The sequence below is a fragment of the Symsagittifera roscoffensis genome, chromosome 2, assembly GCF_963678635.1.
Source record: "Symsagittifera roscoffensis chromosome 2, txSymRosc1.1, whole genome shotgun sequence".
NCBI lineage: Eukaryota > Metazoa > Xenacoelomorpha > Acoela > Convolutidae > Symsagittifera > Symsagittifera roscoffensis.
The window spans coordinates 16086573-16104077 of NC_087063.1; the positions used below are offsets into that span (position 1 = coordinate 16086573).

The window sequence follows — 17505 nt, forward strand, 5'->3', positions numbered from 1 at the left end:
TGGCTGGACCACGCATCCCACATCCAGGAGCTGCCCAAATTCCTTTCATCTTTGTCGGTATCGTGTCACCTCACTTGGGACTGAGAGAATTGGAGAGTGTTGCGAAAGAACGAGCGAAAACGAGATAACTAAGATAAGAAAAAGACATTGGGTTTTATCAACCGAGCAGCCAAAACCAGCCTACCTGCTCATGTTCGTGTTACTGGCTGGGCTTCTAGTTCTCACCCTACTATTCCGAAGCGGGCTAGAACCAAACCATGGCCCAACTAACTAGAATATGTCATAGAAAGTTCGTCTTAAAACAATAGTGACTGGTGTCATTTTGGAGGATGGATACACCTTGAATTTATTTTTTTCCATTTTTCCACTTTTGACTTGTAGTCGGGAAGTGGTTATTTTTTCTGCTGCTGCTCAGGTGTGTTCAGTTTCCTGAAAGTCGGATTTTTTTTCCGGAATTTTGATATAAGTCCCCATTTTTGTTGGCTGATTTTTGTTTATTGTTTCAAGTGCATTTTTTTAGCCGATGTTCTTCTGAAAGCTTGGTTTTTTAAATGATGGTTGAAATAACTTGTTTGAAACTATTTTGAAACTAAGCGATTTTTTTTCTTTTTATTGGGAAAGAACATTTGCAAAAGGTAGTACCAATGGAAAGACTGCTCATTACTCTGTGTGCTTGCATATACGCCTAGTCTCTCCACACCGTACCCGACTTGTACTGCCTTCGAAAAAGTCTATGGGGAAGTTTTTGACGCGAGTCTTGATTTTTTTTATTTTATCGAAAACTACCCTTCGAAATTGAAGATTTTGAGTTCAATGTATACAAAAGGTTGTAGAAAGCTCCCCTGCTGAAGATGTTACGCACTAGTTTTTTCCACAAACTTATGGCCCTCGGAAAAATCAAAATGCTGTTTTTTTTTACCGTTTCAAACTAAATAAGTGAAGTCCCCTGCAGGTGCACAATTTTTTCACCGAATGGTTATGGCCCTCGAGTAAGTCAAATACCTATTTTATTTGACCGTTTTTTGAAGTTATTAATATTTTTCAGTTTTTTTTTTCGTTTAAATGGGTTCGGTTTTTTTTAATCACCCTAGTCAACATATTTTTCGTAATTTGACGGGAGTATCATTTAAAATATTTTTGTCTGTTTCAGGTGATATACGTTGTAAAATTTTGATGTTAAAATTTTTGATGATTGATGTTTTTATGACTACGTTATCGTTTTCGGCCTAACGAGGGTCGAGCCAAGTTTTTCGCCTTATTTGCCGCTTGGTTATTGATTTTCAATGATTGCTAAAGCTATTGATGAGCCTTATCCGAGAAAATGGTATAAAGTTTTTGTAGATGTAGTTTTTAGGCTTTTTCAAATAACTTTTTGAGCTGAATGTTTCAAAAATTTGAATTATTGTAATGTAAATGTTCTTGTAGTATCGCAATTTTTGCGAAGCTCCGCATCACCTCTCTATATGAAATTTAAGAGAAAAATTTAATTGTCGGACTTTCTTTTGCCTACGTATGTTTTTTTCAGCTAAGTTGCCACATCGGGGAATTTTCTGGTGCACTCTGCAATTTTCATCGTGATTGATGTTTTGAAAAGTTTGTGTTGCAGGATTTCAAAACTTTGAAACCTAATTGCCTGAAATTTTTTTTATGACAACAATTTTTGATGGAGTTTTTTTTGTTTTTGGCTCAATGGGTGTCTACCCACTCGTTGTCGGCTCACAGACTGCTCGGTTAATACTGAAAGCTCATCTGATAGTGGTAGTTGCATGTTTCGAATATTTTTCTGAAATGGATACAAAATGTTGTGGAAAAGTCAAAATTCTGTTTTTTGTAGCATTTTGAAATTTTTTTTTGATTGAGTGAAGTTCACCTGATTTTCATCAATTTATTATGGCCCTCGAAAAAGTCAAATACTTAGTTTATTTGTCCGTTTTTGAAATTTTCTGACTTTTCGCACAAAATACCTTATTGAGTCAGAGATTTTGGAAACAATGGAGAGAATAAGTTGCAGGAGGTTCCATTGGCTTGGCGGCGCAGCCTATTTTTTCAAAAAAAGTTCATAGTCCTAGAAAAACTCATAATTTTGGTTTTCTGACTTTGTTTTGAAATTGTTTTTTTTTTCGCTAAAACTACCCTCGCAAACATGAGATTTTGACTGTAATCGAATGAACAGGTTGTGTGAGGTTACCCTGCATAAATTACTTCAAACATTTTTTCGAAACAAAAAGTTATGGCCCTCGGTAAAGTCCAACTTTTGATGTTTTAATCGTTTTTTGAAATTTCCTATCCCGCTCGAAAACTGACCTCTCTAATCTAAGATATAGGTTGCAATCAAAAGAATGAGCTGCGAAAAAGTCCCACGCATGATAAGCGGCTACGTCTAATTTTTCTACAAAGAAACTTATGACCCTCGGCAAATTTGATTTTTTGAAGGTTTTTGATTTTTCTCAAAATCTGAGATTTTGGGCTCACTCAAAAGAAAAGAGTTGAACGGAGCTCCGCCGAATAAAAGGCTACGTCCAATTTAAAACTCAGAAAAGTCTTTTTTCTCAACCAAATCTCATATCAAGGGTTTAACTGAGGTCATTGGGTGGCCTCCGTGCTCAAACGGCTACGCCGCAATAATTGTAAGAAAAGTAGTTTATCAAAAATTATCACAGTTTATTTTTTTAGAGAAACTACTAAGACTTAGGGTGAAGGCAAATTTTGGAGTATTGGATTTCACCCATTTCATTTTGCATCAGTTCAACAAATTCTGAAAAAATCAAACAAGTACATCCAGCTTTATAGGGGCTCCTTGTACTATTTATGAAAGTTGTTCTGTAGCTTGTAATTTAATCAATTTGGATTTTGATTTTTTTTTAGTTTAAATGGGTTTGGTTTGCGTTTTTTCGCCTTAGTGAACTTTTCTTTGGTAGTTAGTTGGGCGGTTTATTTAAAAAATTTTTGCCTGTTTCAGGAGGGATAGGTTATAAAGTTTTGATGTAAAAAATTTCGAAGATTGAGATTTTTTTTAGGAAGGACTACAGTATCGTTTTCGGCCTAACGAGGATCGAGTCAAACTTATCGCTTTATTTGCCGCTCGGTTATTGATTCGCTATGATTGCTAAAACTTTTGATGAGCCTTATCCGAGTCAAAGGCATGAAGTTATTGTAGATGTAGTTTTATAGGCTTTTTTCAAATAACTTCTTGAGCTGAATGTTTCAAAATTATGACTTTTTGTAATGCAATGTTTTAATAGTATCGCAATTGTTGCCGAGCTCCGCTTCGCCTCTATATGAAATTGGAAAAAAAATCCGAGAAAAATTGAATTTTCGGTTTTTCTTGTGACTGCGTGTTTTTTCAGCTTAGTTGCTACCTCGGGGAGTTGTCCGTTGCATTCAGCAATTTTCATCATAGATGAAAGTGTTTTTGATTTACTCCCGTATTTTGTGAAATTATTAGCCTTGACGTATTTTTTTCCTTGTTTTTCTTTTTCGTCGCTTAAAAGCTTTATTCGTCCAGAATGGTTTCGGCTTGTTTTTTTTTCGGCTTGGTTAACTGGTTTTCGTTCGCTTCAAAGGCAAAATTGATCGGTATTTTGAAAAGTTCGGGTAATTTGTCTTACAGGATTTCAAATTTTGAAACTTAATTGGCTGAAATTTTTTGACAACAATTTTCGATAAAATTTTTTGTTTTTCGCTCAATGGGTGTCTACCCACTCGTTGTCGGCTCATAACTCTCGATTAATTCTGAAAGCTTATCTGATAGTGGTAGTTGTGTTTCGATTGTTTTCCTGAAATAGTTTTCGTTTCTTTTAAATTTTTTTTCCATTCTATTCTTGTTCCTATCCACCAGCTTGCAATGCTGCGCTTGCGTTGTATCGCAATTGATTCGAAGCTCCGCTTTGCCTCTGTGTCATTAAATGTTTTCTGTTAAAATTTTGAAGAGCTTAAAGGCCACTTGGAATTCGAAAGTCTCCATCTTTTCTCAACGGCATTCGAGACAAATTTTCTTTGGTGCCTCGCATCGCCACTCTTTACACTTGCGGAGTTGTTGGATTTTCTTCATCTAAAACGTTTCTTGCAAACTTTGAGGTAACACGGTTAGTTTTGCACGCTAAGGTCTCATGTTGGAACCTCGGTCGGGGCTTTTTTCAGTATGAAATGGAGTTTAAATTTTTCCGGGAAAGTTGAGCATCGGACTATCGTTTATTTCGTCGGACTTTCGTTTGTCGATTTAGTTGCCACATCTCGAATTTTTATTTTGCTGTAAGCATTTTTCATTGTAGTTGCAAGTGTCATTACCCCTGTAGCTTGTAAACTTACTCGCTCTGACTTGAAATGATTCAGGTCCGTTATGGTATAAAAATCTAAGTTCATTTTTTAAATGACATCTTCTTTTGACATTTTTTTGGGTCTCAATAGGCACCTATTCACGTTTTATCGGCTTAGTGCACGCTCGGTAAATTCTTGAAGCTTATTTAATGCTGATGTTTTTTTCTCGAGTGTTTTTTATCGAATTTTTCAGTTTAACTTTTTTTACCTTATTTTTAGGATACGAGACGGTACATGCATTCTTTTGTAGATAACAGTAAGTAGCATTTGGGTGCATAAAATTAAGAAGAAACATTTCGGTTATTTCGTTTTTCGATTATTTCGTCAATGTTTCAACCAAAAAGTGTTTTAATTGGCCTTTAAGTGCAGTCAGATCATTCAAGGTTTCGCTCTAATACATGAGTGGTCTTGTTGAAACATATCTTCGCTATGAAAATGGACTTTGCAAAATATGGAGTTTTAAAATAGACAGGAATATGTAAAATTTGAAATCCGTTCATAGTTAATTGTAGTATTCGCTTTAAATTTTGAATAACAAGGTTGCCAAGGTGAAGCTCCTTTTTACCTTAACATTAGATAATGAAAAATAAATTTGGTGTGTTCAATATTACGGAAAAGTGATTGATTATGGAATTGAAAAAGATCTCTATTTTTGGTTGTCGGCGATCACTCATAATAATGAAAGAAAGCAAGAATTAATCTCTCAGATCCAATGGTAAAAATCGAACAAGTTTTAATCAACATTCAAAACTGCATTATACCACAAAAAACTCTACCTGGAGCATTACGGCGCGGAATAGCTCAGAAAGTGGTTCGAAAGATGCTAAAAGTGCGATGGATGTTTTATTACAAAAAAAGTGTTGCGAATGTCGTTGTAGTAATTTGAGTTTGTACTTTTCTTTCAGGTTGAATGTAAAAGTTTTTCAGCAATCAAAAATGGCAGATACTTCAAGCAATGACCTTCAATTTGAGTACCACTGCGCGAAAGCGTTTTACCGCTCTAACGAGGGGAAGGCCTTCAAACTTAGTTATGACGAGAAATTGAGATTTATTGCCTTATCAAAACTGGTGGCTAAAGGCCCTTATGACCCCGAACGAAACGACGGGTCTCAGGACAGCGCTTTGGACGTCAGTTACTTCAACCTGGTAGGTAATGATAGAAAAGCTGCGTGGCAGAAATTGGGAAATATGTCCAAGGAAGATGCAATGATTGCTTTTGTGAAAGAGTTACGTGGTTGCTGTGCACTGTTTGAGCCGTGGTATAAGGCCCATTTGAATATCGAGCTGGAGAAACGGAGAAGAGAAAACGGTAGCTTGCTTGACTCTTCTTACGAGGGAGTGGGGGGCAAAGATGGAATAAGTGGTGGTTATGCAAATGAAAATCAAGGGGAAATTTTACGTAAAGACAACAAAATGAGTGAAAACTCGGTAAATTCTTTGCAATCATTACCTTGGAAAAACAATGGAGCTGCTGCGAATAATTCCAAGCGAGATAGAACGGAAGCAAATGTGGAGAATATTAAAGGAGAGCAGAAGAATAAAATTGGAACAACGGCAGCAGCAGCATCAGCAGCGGGTACGAATAGCAATTCAACAGCGTCTAGTAAAGACAATAGCAGTGATAACAGTGCATCTTTCAACGCTTCCCAATTTGTAAACTACTCTTCTGCGAATCCTGGGTTTGGGGTTACCAGCGGAAATACTGACAATTTGTCCCATATTCACCAAATAGAACAGCAAAAGGCCCTAATCAAAAATGTTTTGAACGCACAAACCTTCCAGCAATTCAAACAGTATGCAGTTTCTCGCTACCCGCAAGACAAAAAAGAGCAGGAAAAACTGATCGGGGAATTACAAGAGCAGCATTTTCAGCAGTATATGCAACATATTTACTTCCAACAAATTGCCCATTTGAAAGCTTCGGCCCAGCAAAATAATTCATCCAATATCCCAATTAGCCCGCAACTAAATAGCATGACGACAAATACCTCTGAAGATGGGTTTACTCAAATTGGAGCCTCCAGCAAGCTGAGTTTTGAAAAGGAGACGAAATCTTCGAAAGATAATGTCACGATTCAAAACGAAACAAACTCGGCTGCCAATGCGAAATCCGAAACATCGGAACAAAATGCGAAGACTCAACCAACGACTGGTGACCCTGAGAAAGGACTTTATTCGCCATCTAGTGATAATTTGCTGGTGGCCAATCCATCAATGTGGACGAATAAGAATATGAAAGAGTTTAAAGACCTCGTGAAGAAAGACAGCAACCTCGTGATTCGCGTTGGCCGAGGAGAGCTCGTGACCATTCGGGTTCCCACTCACGAAGACGGATCGTTCCTCTTTTGGGAGTTCGCAACGGATCATTACGACATCGGATTTGGCCTACATTTCGAGTGGACAATCTCACCGACCAATGAAATCACGATCACAGCAGAGGAACCAGATGAAGACGAAGACGACGAGATTGTTGACTCGGGAAATCCGAATGATGTCGAGAAGATGCAACATTTTGATGGCGACGGAGACAAGCCGGCGCTTGACGTCATCGCGCCAATTTTGAGACGAGACAGCCATACTGAAGTTCAAGCAGGAAGTCATGAATACCCTGGCCAAGGATGTTATCTTCTCAAATTTGACAACACCTTTTCACTGTTCAGAGGCAAGACGCTGTACTACAGAGTTTATTATACCAAGTAGATAGTGTTACTACTTGTTGCAATAGACTTGACTACCTTCCTTTGCGCGCATTACACAGAATTTTCCGATCCGATCACTTTGTCTGGTGGCAGCGTTAAATTTATGCGAATTTGGTGAATGCTATTAGTTTCAACTTTACTTGATCACAATTTATGTTGCCCTTATAAGTTTGTTGCAGAAGTATTAGATTTCTAATTCCTCGAAAAGCTTACAAATATTTTTTAAAAACTTGTTTTTTCAAAATCATGTTCTAGGGTCTTGAATTTTTGTGTCAAAATTTATACATCGGTGAAGTTGAGTGTAATTAGAACATCTAATAATTAAAAAATTTATGAATTTTAATAATTTATCCTTTCCTTAAATTTTCCCAAAATGCATTCAGTCAAAAATGCGTGGATATAATTAATTTTGTATTTATATTGCTACTGTTTTAAAGTATTGTATAGAACTTGGTGCTGTCCCTTAATATCGTATCCATGGCGGTTAACTATCTAATGATAATGAATCAAATCGATAATAATTCACCTTTTTTGTAGCGAGCAAACATTCGAAACTAAGAACACTTATATACGCGAGTTGTAACATTAGGGTTACATTTTGCAAGGAAGTTTTTGTTAGGATATATTTATTCAAGTCATCATGGTTTCGTCGATTTCGCTAGATCTACTAGGCAGGCATTGTCATAGAGATAATTCCAGTGTCTCATCGAATGAGTTTTTTTATATATCCAATTTACCTAAGAATAATAAACTTGTTTTGACATCTATAACTTTATAAGAGCCAAAGCATTTGCCCGTAAGGCGATTTTATATGCACTGTGTAATCTCCGTTTTTAATGCCAATTAACACTTAAATTTGTGCTCATTAAAGATAAAGTCAAAGCTGGAGGCGGAGCAAAAAGCAGAATGGTCTAAGATCAGAATGGGTGCTAGAGCAGAAAAACCGAGCAATATTATATTTTATGGTTTTATACCGGCTAATTGATAAAAACATTTACTATAATCGTCAATATTACCAAGAAAATGATTAAAATAGGCTTGAATTGAATTATGCATAAACTATTGGCTTTGGTAATATTGACAATTCTTCTACTTAATATACCAATTAGCCAATATAATTTGATATTTTTCTGCTTTTGGACACATTCTGCTCTTAGACCATTCTGCTTATTGACTGGCCGCCGTCAAAGCTGCAGTTGAAACTGCGCTTTAGGTTAAATATGTAAATGCGAGTCAATTAAGGTGGTCTCCGTCAGCGGTTTGGTACAGTAACTAATGGTATACTTTTTTAGAATTAGAATTTTTCAAGCTCATTTTTCTATTTTGTGTTAGACTTTGGCTTCTTTTTAAGCTCGCTTTCAACTTCGTTTGCTAATGCTAGAAGTGTAAACGAGAGAAAAGTGGAGGTTGATTCTTAGTTATCCCAAAAAGGGGCGGATCTAGGATTTTCTCGAGAAAGGCGGATTTTTTAGGCCGACTAAATTGATTTTCCGAGCTCTGCCAAAGCACTAAAAAGTGAAAAAAATTTTGAAAAAAAAACATGCCAAAAAATGCGTTTTGAGGCACTTGGAAAATTTTAACCAAAAAATCGCGTTTTTTTCGGCGGGCGCTCCCCCCTCAAATGAAGTATATTTTGGCACCCAAGGCGTCTTTAGAAAAATTTAAGTTTTAGGGTCAGTGGAGTCGGCAGGGAGTCGAATCCCTGAGACCCACCCCCCTCCCGCCCCTCAAATCTGCACCTCCTCCCAACTCCCAAATTAGGTTTAGGACATGTTATCATAAAATGGTCAATCAACAAAATCATTTCTCCCAAATGCAGTTCTCCCAAATTAAGTTAGTTTAGGTTTGTGTTATCATAACATGATTAATCAACAAAGATAATAAAATTGAATGCGCCTTTAGGTGATAAATTTGTTCTTTGAAACAATAAATTTGACTAAAAAATGGTTTTTCTGTGGTGTGTTTGTTCATCAAGATTTTTCTAACTGTGTCTGCTTTAAAAACGCATCATTCGCAAAGATTTCCATCTTCGCTGAATTTTTGTTTTATTTGATAGATTTGGAAGCTTTAAGCTGATGAAAGTGAAGATTCTTAAATAGGTCAAGATGTTTTTTTCACGCGAAAGTCTTATAATTTGTTCACGCTCAGTTTTGATTTTTTGCAGTTTGACTATTGATTTTAAGTTCACTTTTTTCCTTTTTTATCAATCAAATGACAAAAACGTCATTAATCAAATACGGTTCCTGCTAAAAAATATACACTCTTTATTATCAACATTTCGCCTTATAACAACAACAACAAACTTAAATTAAAATAGAAATACATCTATTTCGCTATATATCAGTCGTTGAGTTGCCGAAGGAGACGGCCAGGGAACAAGTTCTTGTATTTTTCTTCCTGTGTTGAGCTACTGCATGGTAATCGGTTACGGAGTTTAACTGAGTAACAGGTACGCTGAGGTAAGATATCTTTCAACAGATGGGATAGTGTAGAATATATACGCTCATAAAGTTTTCGATCACAATCCGCATTTATCTTTTTGACCGAAGTGAAGGTCTGTATGATTTCCGCTCGTGTCGCTCGGCCCTGTACTGCATCTATTTTATTCAGAAGATAGGCAGGTGAGCCTCCCCAAGCGGATGCTCCGTAAAAAATATGCGGTTTCACCAAAGCTTCTTATAAAAGTTCCAGCTCACTCTTGTCGTACCCCAACTGTTTGAGTTTCACTTTTTCAATGTAGGGTTTGAAAGAGAAACTGTTATCAATGTGTAGCCCATTTTTCGACTTTGACACCAAAAATGACAGCCACTGATGCTGAGCGAGAGAATAGGACTTCAACTTCTTTCGACTTCGACGTGTTCAAAACAAAGTTGTTTATACTGCACCACGTAGATATTTGTCGAATAACTGCTTGGGCATCATCTGAGTTGTTTTTGCCTCCCACGCATTGGTTGTTGTCATCAGCGAACTTGACTGGGACATACCGCTCAGCTTCCACTACTTGATCACTGTAGGCAGCGTTAAAGCATGGGGGCCCTAGCACCGTTCCTTGAGGCACACCACTTGGTTGTTCTCATTTTTGAACCTTCATTGTCTTTTGCCACATATTGTTGCCTTCCTGTGAGAAAGTTCGCTAATAGATTGATAATGAAGGGATCCAGGATACTTTCTTGATTATGAGTTTATGCGGAGCTCTATCAAAAGCTTTGCTCAGGTCTAAAGAAATAATGCGAACGTAGTCACAACCAACTTCGTCAAAAGCTTTGCAAGTGTGTTCTAAACGTATCAGTACGTCTTGTGTTGTTCCGGAGGAGTGATTGTGGAAGTGTCAAAAGGAGCGGCTCTTCATAGTTTAGAGAGGTCGAAACTTTTGTGAAGTGCTTGTTAATTTCGTCACAAGAAAAATTAATGACAGGAGCATTTGCTTGCTGTTTACCGGTGTAATATTTGACTAGGTTCCACCATTTCCCCGAGACCATGTTTGCTTTACGATCCTTAATATTCTGATACATCAGTTGCTTTATCTTAGAGTTCATCTTCTCCGCATCAGTGAACTTCTTAGATTTCAAGAGCTAGATTCAGAGCTTAGATTTTGTGAGCCCGCTGGTCTCTCACAAAACAAAATCTTCTCTTCGGGTCATTATTGGTCGCTGGTTCACAAATTATACCCGCGTGGTCGGTTGGGAAAGAGACATCAAAGGTGTAAGTCGATTTGTAGTAAGCTGGGTGAGTTGTGAATATGAAATCTAATTGCGAGTTTTTGTGGGTCTTGCCATGGCAGAGACTGTCCAGAGCTGTTGCCTCTGTGATCAGCTTGACGTCAAAATCATTGATATCACCAGCCAGAGTAATAACTGTCTCCACGTCTTCAGATAGAAGCTGATCGTACACTGAAAGAATGTGTTCTTTATAGAGATCGACTTTGTTGACGGATGGGGGGTAGTATGCAACTCCAAACAAACTTTTTCCGCTGTAGGACTGATGAGAACCATAGCATTTCGGTGCCTTGACTCTCGTACTCCAGTAGCGTAAGCTCAATTGGAGTTTTCACATATGCTGCTACGCCTCCGCCGTGACTTTTTCCAGAACTGTCAATGTTTCTGTCTTTCTGAACAAGTGTGTACTTTGGGATACACATAAGCTGAGTCGATACTTTCGTTCAACCAAGTTTCCGTCACTAGACAGATATCTACAGACTTCTGGTACAGATCAAGACTTAAACTTGTCGAAGCTCCGGGTTTTTTGAAGGATCTTGCATTTATCAGCATCACTTTGAATGACTTTTGAGAGGTACTACCTGTTAGTCATTGTGCCGGAGCCCATTGCCCGTCACTCTTGACTTCCAATTGCAGCTTTCTGATTCTTAAATTATTCCTGCTTTCTCCATTCAGGATTAACTCTTTTCTTTTCTTTAGAGCAGCCTGCTCGAGTTCAACTTCTTTAGCAGAAAGATCAGGCGAAAAAAAAACCTTTTTTTTTCATAGCTTCTCAGTTTGGCCAGAGATGCCAAAACCATCCGCTTGGCGAAGGAAGAGTCTAGGGTAACCAACATTGTTCTTGTTCTTCCCTCAGCTGGAAGTCCCAATCTACGAACATCAAGTATCTTTCCCTCAACTTCCATATGATCAAGCAATTTTTGTGCCTCTTCTTTGTCATTTTTCATCATTTCATTCATAAGCCCGCAGGGCTCAGGCAAGCCTCGTATACGCACTGCTCTATCATCTGTTGGTCTGCTTTCTTGTGCCGGAGACACTCGTGCACGAGCGCTATCAGCTGCTTCTGCGATGTTCGGTGCACTCGTCCCAACAGTAAGTTCTCTCATTGATTCTTTAATTCCGTCTACGATCTCTGCTTTCCAGCTAGTTTCTACTCCAGGTGTTGTCTCGACAAACTCTCTTTTCAGATCAACCACTGTTTGACTCATTTCAGCAATACTCTCGTTTATTTCTTCTCTTTTTTCTCTCTTCCTTCCCGAAAAAAAGGTTCATCTGGGCAATGGTTTCTCTCAACAGACATTCAAGCGTTTTCTTGCTTGTTTTCGAAGCAAAGGCAGAAAGTACTGCGGAGGGAGCATTCAGAAGCTCTGAGACGGTTGGATAATAGTTGCTCTCCGATAAGCGACTGGGGGGGTTGCTTGTTGCCATTTGAGATGGTTCTTATAACGGCGTTGCTCACTGTAGCTATGGACCAATCAGTTGGGTAATACACCCAGTAAGTTCCAGTTCTGGAGTTGGAGAAGGAGCTCCAACAGCAGTTGATGTTCTGGTCAGATCGCAGTTGGGATAGACCACTGCGCCTCGCGGGCACTCTTGAACACCGCTTCTCGCTAATGATGTGTGATCGACCAGTCCAATTGTAATTCGGAATTAGGAGCGCGCCACGGCTCGCTCGCTGCACTTCGACATCGATCTGAAACTATTTAATAATTTATCACAACAATTAACCATTATTTTTTCAAAAAAAATCGCCCAATATAGCCGCACCTGTCTTGTTCTATAAGACATTTGTTACTGGTGCAAAGAAATCTAAATTCGCGTATTGTTCCTTGTTTCAATCGACCAGGTAACACAAATAATCATCAGAATTGATCGTGTGATGCATCTTAATGTTAAGTCCTTTAAGCGATGAGTCGATCATCATTACGCTTGCGATTAGCAAGCGTTATCAAACTGGAATATAGACTTTTTCGGGTTAACAACTTGTTTACAGAATCACTTGAATCAATTGGTTCATACTGAATTCAAATTTCTAAGCGTCTCCGGTACACTCAGTCTGGAGGAAACCAATGGCGCCTTTGTCTCATTTTCTAGCCGCTACTTTGCAATGCCATGCTTATGTTGTAGTGCAATTGTTGCGGAGCTTTGCTTCGCCTCTGTGTTATCTTTGCAAAAATAACTGTTGTCAGCAAACTGTTTAAATTAAATATCTTTACACTTGTGGGTTTGCGAGCATTGTCTTACATTACGATTTTTTTTTCAATCCAACTCAAATTTTGATAGCACTTTTGTTGCATAGTGTTAACAATTGATAGCATTGTGGTGTAGGACAGTCGTGTTAGTTGATCGAGGCTGGTAGTTTGATTCCCTTAGATGCGTTGATTTTTTTGCTTTTGTTTCTTTTTTTATCTCTTCAAAGCCACTTCTTGGCATTTTGTCGCATGTGTTTGCAATTGCAGCTTCCCATCTCTGACGTTGAATGTATCTGCTCAAACCACGACAAAAAAGCGACTCAGAATTAAAACAATGAAAAAAACTGTGTTCGGCCTTCCTGTGCTATTTGGCAATATTTATGTTAAGATTTTCTTGTTTATTTTTACTCTTTTTGATCGTGCGGCCACAAGTACACTGAAATCTTGCTAACCAGTTAGTATCTTTCGTTTCGTAAAAGAGGGTATGAAAACTATTGGATTGGAGAGCTTTATACGGTACAAAGATTTCCGCTCGAAGACCTTTGTTAAAATTGAACAAAAGGAGTTGGTCTTAATAATAAGAAATTCATTGTCGGAGTGTAACAAAAAAATGAATTGTTTCAGATTTGTTTTGTTTTGCAACAAAATGGGCGTTGAATCGAATGGAGCCAATGCACCTGCAATCACACCAATGAAAGCTAACGAAAACAATGACACCATTTTAACCGAGCCTGAGAAAACTCCTTATTCGGAGCACAACTCGGCTGAAAAAAATGTGACTTTTTGTGGAGAGTTTTTGACTCCTAAATCGCAGTTGGACCGTAACTCGCCAAGTGGTTCTTCCGACCTTTCTTTCGAACTTATTGACGATGATGATTTCAAAGCAGATGAGCACGATAGACCAATGATTGGTTATCCTAGCAATGTGAGTGTTTCAGAAGCGGTTTCTACTATGATCGAGGACGCCACTTCTACTCAGTTTGAAGAGAATTTGCTTGATGGATATAGCGAGGCGAGCAATCCAGAGGCTACTCGCGCAGAATTGAAAAGTATTATAGGCAAAAAAAATAACAACGTTGAAATTGAGAATGAGCCAGATAAAAATCAGGACAGACAATGCGTGAATAAGCAATTATTAACAGCAACATCAATTGCTGAGGAAAATGATAATAGTTTCGAAATTGAAGATGAATCTAGATTCTGTGCGCTTGCTGAAAATGAAGATATTGAAGATGAATTGACAGAAAAATTGAAGCTTAATGAAATATCGGAGATCGCATCCCATTCTAAGAATGAAGCACCGAATGATGAAAGTGTAACAGGTGTTTCAAAAGCAAGCTTGATTGAGGAAGATTTTTCAATCACCGACGGAAATGTTGCGGATAAATGGGTTGTAAAAATGCCCTCATGTAGATTTAGCAATGTTGCAGAAAATGAAGAAAACGAACCTGAAGAAACTAGATTAATTGTATCTTCCAATAACTTTCAGAAGGATTTTCATTTTAAGTTTACTGGGGAAAAGTCTAAATTTGGAAGCTCTATCTCATACTTGAATGAAGAATTATCTAATGTCGATGAAAACGTTTCGCGTAGTCCAAAGGTAGAAACGGAATATAACACTTGCGAAGCTGATGAAAATGAATCAACCGGACAAGTGTTGCCTGCAGACAACTCTCGATCGGATTTTGAGGTTGAGAAGACTTGTGATAGTCAAATTGGAATGTCAGTATTAAACTCAATTGGTGAAGGGGTGTCAGCAGCTGAAGGAAAAGTCCAGGATATTGCTAAGGTCAAAGTTCAATTAAAGTGTACAGTTGCTCAAAAAATAGATGACGAGAATGATATATGTGAAATTATTGTTTTGCATGAGGTATGTAAAAATGGAGTGCCCTCCGAGCGATCGGAGTTGACCGAATCTTGTGGCCCGGAAATTGAGGTCCTTTATTCGAGTAACAATCATAAAGATCTCCTGAACAAATGTTTCAGAATTGCTCCCGAAGATAGTTGCTACAATGATTTTCCAGAATTGCCAGAAACTGAACAATTGTGCAACCAAATGGCAGAAAGTGTGGTGGAAAATAGTGTTCAACCGGCCTTTTGGGGGACGAAAGATAGATATCGAAGCTCTTATTCGAAAAAATCTTCCTGCGCTGACAAGATAGGCGGAAGAGATTTTGTTGATAGAGTTGAGCCAGTTGTGAAGGTCAAGCAGATGAACAGCGATGGGATTTTAACTTCTTGTTCTGAGAAAGCCGACCTTGAAAAACGAAAATTGGAACTCAAAAGTAAAAGTTTAGAAGAAGAAGATATTACAGAGTTTGACATGGATCAACCGCTTAGTAAAAATTGTGAGGTGCATACGGTGGATGATAAAACTGAAGATGCTTGTGGGGATCTTGATTTCGTCAAGGCAGAAGAAATGAAAGCTCCAGATCAGGCCAGTGGCTCCATCTGTCTAGATTCTGAAGTAAAACCTGAACTGATAGAGATAGTAGAAAGATCTTCAGAAGTGCAAAATAGTTCTAGCAATGGAATCTCAACGAAAAGTAAAAGTGCTAAATATGCGTGGGAGTTGGCATTCGATCTGAATTCAAACATTTTCAAGCATCGAAGTTTCGAATCTGAAGATTATAAGTCTAAGTTAAAAACCTTGAAGGAAACTGTTGATGTAGCTGAAGATAAGCGTCAGGAACGAGAAAGTGAAAAAGCTGGGAAGTTGATAAATGAAACCATTGTCAGTAAAGTTCCATGCAGGATGCAGACATCAACACCAATTGGCATGTACCCTGTTAAACCTTATAAAACACAGTCACCTCTCGCTGAGTGGTGCTCAAATTGTCATTGCATTATGGGAAGTGGATTCTGTTCTTTGTGTACAAAACTCACGGAGAAGTATAATGAAACCGTGGAACAAGCACCTGCTGTATCTAAAAACCACCCGATTCCTCTTAATGAGCAAGGCCGCGACCAAGCACCCCCTCGAAATAAAATAAACTACATGGCTGGCTGGGATAATCACCGTTTTCACGTCAGTCCTATTAAAGCATCAGAAAATGAAGGAGAGGATAGCGATAACAATCGCGTGAAAAGGTTTGAGGACGATTTCGGGTTTTGCGATTTGTTGAACGCTCCTAAGAAATCAAAGCAGCCTTTTTATAGCTATTACGATCATTCGGGTAAACCTGGACCGTCAAGTGCGCTAAAAGAGAAACAGGCTAGAATGAATGAGAGAAGTGCAAAGGTTGACAAAATTGAGCAGCAAAAGGCGGAGGATTTCATCGCAAAAATTGATTTAAACAAAAATTTTGACGTGGGAAACAAGGCGGAAAATTTCATTCAGCTGGACGGCCCCTTTGATTACCCTGACTTACAGCCGATTGAAACTGAAGCAAGCCAGCAAATGAACGAACATATAGTTGCAAGCTTTAAAACAGTATCGCGTGAGCGACAGGAAGAAGCAAATAGTAATCTGTTGAAAAGTGGAAATGGTTCCTCTAAATTTGATGAGTGTCTTAGTGCGATGCTATATAACTACTCCAAAGTTATGATGCAAAGTGGCGGCGACCAAGAGGTGGTATCGGCTTGGTTGAGGAGATCTCTTCTGGTGACCGGCGGAATTTCGCATCGAGATCTTGCAGATCTGGAAAAGAAAATTGCGAATGAGTTCCAGACTCCTCATGTGCCGCCAAACACGCCCGTCGCGCAAATTAAGCTTCAAAGGTCTGGTCATGATGGCAAAAGCAAACCAGAAAATGAATCATATTTGTCGAATCTTGAGTCAGAAATGAGACCAGACTTAAAAGTCGACACTTCGGAAAATTTTAAACCAGATAGCTTGCAAGGGTCAGATGAAGGTCCTAGCATGCTTGGATTTCAAAAAGGCACTCATCAATCACTAAATGTTCAATCATCTCAGTGTCAAGTTTTGGGGTCGAATAGAGCTGATTACGACATAGAAGGCGAGGAAATGCATCTGTTTTGCTTAGTTTGTTCAAAAAATATGCCCGCTCGGTGGTATATGATATCTAAATCGCCTTACTGTAACCATTTCTGTAGCGTTTGTCACTGCTGTTTTTTGTCAATTGTCAGGCGAAACTGGGTTCGGCAGTCGCATGGATTGTTTATTCCGAGTTGTGTGTATTGTGTTAAACCAGACTACGACGACATCTATGATTTCAGTCCGGAAAATCAGAAACGTCTGATGTTGTTCAAACGTTGGCTCGCGAGGAATGTCTCTGATTACCTGCACATTGAACTGGAAGAGGACAAAATTGTGAAAGATTTGATAGAAAAGTTCAATACAAGTACGAGGTGAATGTGGTGTGGCCTTGATTCATATGTAATTTGAGGCAGGTATTCGAAAGTTTTGCAAAAATCACAGCAAGCAATTGAAACATTCTTTATTGGTTTGGTTTTCAAAGTGGCGTCGGTTTGAATAGATACAAAGTATTTGGGCATGGGTAATTTATAAATTGTTTCTAATGTGTTGTTCTTAAATCCGCTTCAATTTCAGTGAACTTTTATATGAAATTTATGCAAATTTGAACAATGGCATAGAGCGTAAATTTTTGGCACTTTGAA

General features: G+C 38.4%; 1 protein-coding gene across 1 annotated transcript; it reads left to right on the forward strand.

Annotated features, from left to right (window-relative positions):
- The first annotated feature begins 5226 nt into the window (after positions 1-5226).
- LOC134840257 (Golgi resident protein GCP60-like) lies at positions 5227-7541 on the forward strand. Its single transcript, XM_063856003.1, has one exon. It carries the CDS (start codon positions 5254-5256, stop codon positions 7015-7017), a length of 1764 nt encoding a protein of 587 aa, XP_063712073.1. The 5' UTR covers positions 5227-5253; the 3' UTR covers positions 7018-7541.
- The last annotated feature ends 9964 nt before the right edge of the window (positions 7542-17505 follow it).

What these genes read in the sequence shown, in the direction of transcription:
- LOC134840257 (XM_063856003.1), top strand. Translation starts at nt 5,254, where the DNA reads ATGGCAGATACTTCAAGCAATGACCTTCAATTTGAGTACCACTGCGCG.